We start from the raw sequence: 4,380 nt of genomic DNA on the forward strand, positions 1-4,380 counted from the left end.
GATTCTTGCTTTCCGTAAGAAGCCCTAATGATCTAACTACCTAATGATTTACCATGAACAAAGTACCACCACCTTTTCTCTTCGCGGGCTGCAGCTCTAGCAGTGTAAGGCGTGGCAGTGTAACGCCCCCCTCAAGCATCAACTAAGAAACACTATAGGTTGCTGTATACATTGCCTTCGCAGCCTTCCGTTGGCTCCTGCAAACAACAATTGACAGTATCCTCCCCCCCTGGTGTCACGAACGTTTTCGCGAATTAGAGACGACTACGAATTAGCAAATTACTGTATCACGCCCTACCGAGAATATTGGGACTGGGTGACAGCGGGAGCTTAGAAAGGAGAACAACGGGAACGTGAGGTGACAGTATGAGGGGATATACAGATAGATCCCCCGGGTTTCTAGGTGGCCAGCAAGATTTTGAGAGATCTAAGGCCAGATTCTCGATACCTGCCATGGAGGGCCAAGAGAGGCAGAGCATTACAAATCTTACCTTGTTATGCGAGAGCCCGAAAGTCCTCTAGCACGTAGCCTCTGATAGATAGCGTACCACGCCCCTCCCGGCAACGGCCTGGAGAGAGCCAAGTTGTCCGTGTCAAGTTCCAAGTGCGTACGGCCATCACACCACCAGCGGCAGCTCGATATGCATCAGACAACGCACGAGCATCGAGTCCAACGCAGTCTAGAATTGCCGAACGAAGCGAAGTCAAAGCCACTATCAATAAAGGAATCCCACCAATCAAGAGCCTGATCGGTCTACCATCGTGTCTTTTCTGGACAAGACTAGCATGGACTTTGGCCATACCAGACCCTGGAAGAAGAAAGACAGGGTCCATCCACAGCCCCAGATAGAAACCGCAATCTGTGCCATCTCCCGCGTGTGGAGAAGGATCTGTTCCCTTCTGCAGAAACTACGGGGACCAATGCCTTGCTTGTATGCCAGACATAGAACCATGACCGAAGTCCAGGCGTGACGGACAGCTGGCTAATATCACCCGAGGCCCCCCCCCTCACTCACCCTAGGCAACTAAATCTGTTGGTCAATCACCAACAGCGAGCGAGAACAGGCCAATTATAAGCACGGAACAGTGATGGATGGCATTTGCAACGGGAGTTCCAACTCGTTCGGTAGCCAGCCCTGGATTCTATGCATGCTACTTCTTTGCTCTAGAAGGTGTGCCATCGTGACCAACAAGAGATAGCGATTAGCCCTGATGATTTGACAGATGCTCTGGTAGTAGTAGTCGGGTGCCGACGAGGGTGAACACAGTGCCCGCTTCAGGATGGATGCCTTGAGGCCACACCACAATGCCGTGGCCGCTGGATGACTTGGCCCAAGCGGAACCCACGCCGTGGAGATCACAGATGGCTGATTCCCGTTGCAGACACGCACACGCACACACAACGCACACACACATACACTCACACGCTCACACACCTACATTCATCGATTCCCTGCCGATGAAAAGTGTTTTCTTATAACACCGCCTTTAACGCGCCAATAACCTCTACGGCCTCCTCTCTAACCTTCCTCGTAATCTCAGCGGCGGGAGGTGCACTTTTCACAAGACCTACACTAGATCCACTGCAATGGAGTAAGCACATCGCTGCAGTACGTGATGGCGGCATGTCGGCAATGTGGCAACGCAACATGTGCCAGGGGACTGACTAGGCAAGGTGCAGATTGTGGAGGATGGAGGGAGGGGTTGCGGGATGGGTAGGCTTATCGTTGGGAGGTACTTACGACCAAGTTACCATCATGGACACATCGCCCTTCTCTTTCGCCGCCCTGTAGCGGGATTCATTCTCCTCGATTGTCATACCGGCTTGGGCGTCGTGGTACGACCGGTGTACGAGGGCGCGAGCATCATACCGAGTTGGCCAGGTAAAGTTCCCTTGTACGTGGTCGTGGACATACGATCTTTTCCCCCCAGGAGGACATGTAAGAAGACGGGTCTAATTGGCTGCTAGGGGTTCTGACTTACTTTACTGTACTAGTCGCGCCGTCGGAAGCCGCCAACAGGGCCTTCCGTTTGTAGTCTTCGGCGTCGGACTCAGGAGCGACCATGTACTGCAATAGTAGAGTTAGCGAATCTTTCGGTGAGATTAAATATCTGAAAGCAATGCAAGAGGAACAAGGCTCGTAGAACAAAGTAGAGCAAAGACAATAGTCCGATCCGAATCGTCTTCTTGTCTCCTCTCCAGCTTGAAACCTGCCTCCTGGATGTCATATGGCAAACACGACATACCCTCGTTCCCATCACGGCAGCCTCAGCCCCAAGGGCCAGCGCGGCCGCGACACCACGTCCATCTGCGATGCCGCCCGCCGCCCAGACGGCGATTTCCTTGTCCGGGAACTCATTGCGCACCACTAGAGCAGGCTCGGGGTTAGCATCCGCTGTCTTAAGTGATACATCGTCGGTGTCACGACAGATTAAAAGTGACGACCAGCTTCAAATTTGTCAAGCAGTCGCTAATCACGCTGTCTAAGAAGGAATGAAACAATAATCCCGAACAGAAGCTTACTGTCTTTGACCTCGGGAACCAAGCTCACAATTCCGGCAGCCCGAACGAACTGATGGCCGCCTGCCTCGATACCCTGAGCAACGATGACGTCGGCGCCGAGTTCCGCCGCCTCGCGGGCGGCATCCATGGTGCCGACCTGGACAACAACGCGCGGGTTCCAGTTGACAGTAGCAGCGGTGCTGCGTAGCGACTCGATGACGGTTCGCAAGGTCTCGGGTCTGTCCGGGTCCGGCGCGAAGAACCAGACGGCGGCGGGGCGATGACGCGCGAGGATAGGCGCCGTGGTGTTGCCGAAGTGGGGTGCCGCGCAGTCCGAAAACAAAACGAAACCAACACCGATGGGGAGGGGGTGTTGGCTCTCGTCGCTCTCGTCCGTGTTTCTCTCGCGCGGCAGCAAGCTCCTCGCAAGCGTCAGCTGCTCTTCGAGCTGGGCGAGGGAAGACGAGCCAGGCTTGAAGGTTCGACCACCTTGAATGAACCCTTTACACCGTTGGAGAATGTATTAGCATCTCGCGGCCCAAGAGAGGGAGAGGGGGTGTGGAAGAGCACAGGGAATGGAGGGTGGGGGCTCGGCCCGTGTCTTTGGTACGTGTCGTCATCCGTCCGATGACGGCTGGAACGGCAGTAGTCGGCAACAAAGGCCCGGGCGGCAGGCGAGGGCTGGGATCAATCAACGGGAGGCAAGGGGGTCAGGTCAGACGGGGAAACGGGGCGGCTGGACATGTACACACCGAGGCCATTGGCCCGGACCACCTCGCTCGCGAGCCTGGGGTTCGTTATGCCGGCCATGGGTGCGCTGACTATGAGCGGGTGGGCGGTGCCAGGGAACCACTGCTGCATCCGCGACCGTCTCGTTGCGGCCGGCGACATGGTGGAAGAGGTTCTTGTCGTCCCAAACCGGCAAGCTGGTCGTATGACGGCGGCTCTCATTGGCTGCGTGTCGTTGTGACGCCGATTGGGACTCTTGTGGGTATGCGCGCGTATGTAAGTGCGTATATATGACGGGAAAATGAGCGAATAGTGACGGGACTCGTGCCTCCTACTGCCTCGGGAGAATTGGAGCTTGGAGTTGTAGCTAGCGCCCGTCCCGTGGCGGATGGCACGATGCACTGGACAACACGAGACTCGGGCGAGGGCAACGGCGTAGACAGGCCTGGAAGCTGTAGACGATCGCTTTATAGCAGCACGAGCAGGATGCCGAACTCCATGACTAATTCGCCCCAAAGCCGAGGATAGGCAGATGGAGCCGAGCTGTGCCTAGCACGGGAATGTGTGGTGTGCATGTGCTCCTGTCCGCCGTGCGGGTCACCATGTCCACGTAAAGGCGTAGATGCGGTAAAGACAACTCCGCGGGATCTATCCCCTGTGTAGAATCTGATGGACGAAGTGCAACATACCCAGGTGCGTTTGCGACACGGATAGGGATCGTGATGGTTTGATTCTCGTTGATGCGATGAAGAGAGAGATCGTACGAGGCACAGCAGACGCAGCAACTACCACCACCTACCTGCCTAGGTATATATTACCCCTCACCGTCGCTCTCATGTTTTCTCTTCGCGTCACTGTCCTTTGGTGTTAGCCTTCATTATCGCCCGCCCGCCATCAATGTAGAACAAGGCAATGCGTAGCCGGCCAATCACCATCACACACGGGTTTCTTCTAGTCTTCCATACTGACTAAAAATGAACCCATTCTACACTAAACTGCTTATTTTGGTCACGGCCGCCGCCGCCACTCTCCATCACCGTCTTTTTCCCTGTACAATATGACGTAGCTTTGGGCCATGGACCCGAGGTATGACAATCATATGTAAGCCGACAAGCCGAAATGAGGAAGGAAAACGACGATTAGAGAGG

General features: G+C 55.1%; 1 protein-coding gene across 1 annotated transcript; it reads right to left on the reverse strand.

Annotated features, from left to right (window-relative positions):
• Window positions 1–1,474: 1,474 nt before the first annotated feature.
• F5B22DRAFT_637608 (FMN-dependent 2-nitropropane dioxygenase) lies at window positions 1,475–3,394 on the reverse strand (the record flags this gene model as incomplete). Its single annotated transcript, XM_047977466.1, has 6 exons — window positions 1,475–1,583; window positions 1,743–1,919; window positions 1,984–2,069; window positions 2,248–2,369; window positions 2,525–3,004; window positions 3,256–3,394. The coding sequence occupies 6 exons, from the start codon at window positions 3,392–3,394 to the stop codon at window positions 1,475–1,477; spliced, it is 1,113 nt and encodes a 370-aa protein (XP_047829094.1).
• Window positions 3,395–4,380: the final 986 nt, after the last annotated feature.

The sequence above is a fragment of the Xylaria bambusicola genome (assembly GCF_022495145.1).
Source record: "Xylaria bambusicola strain CBS 139988 unplaced genomic scaffold F5B22scaffold_33, whole genome shotgun sequence".
Classification (NCBI taxonomy): Eukaryota; Fungi; Ascomycota; class Sordariomycetes; order Xylariales; family Xylariaceae; genus Xylaria; species Xylaria bambusicola.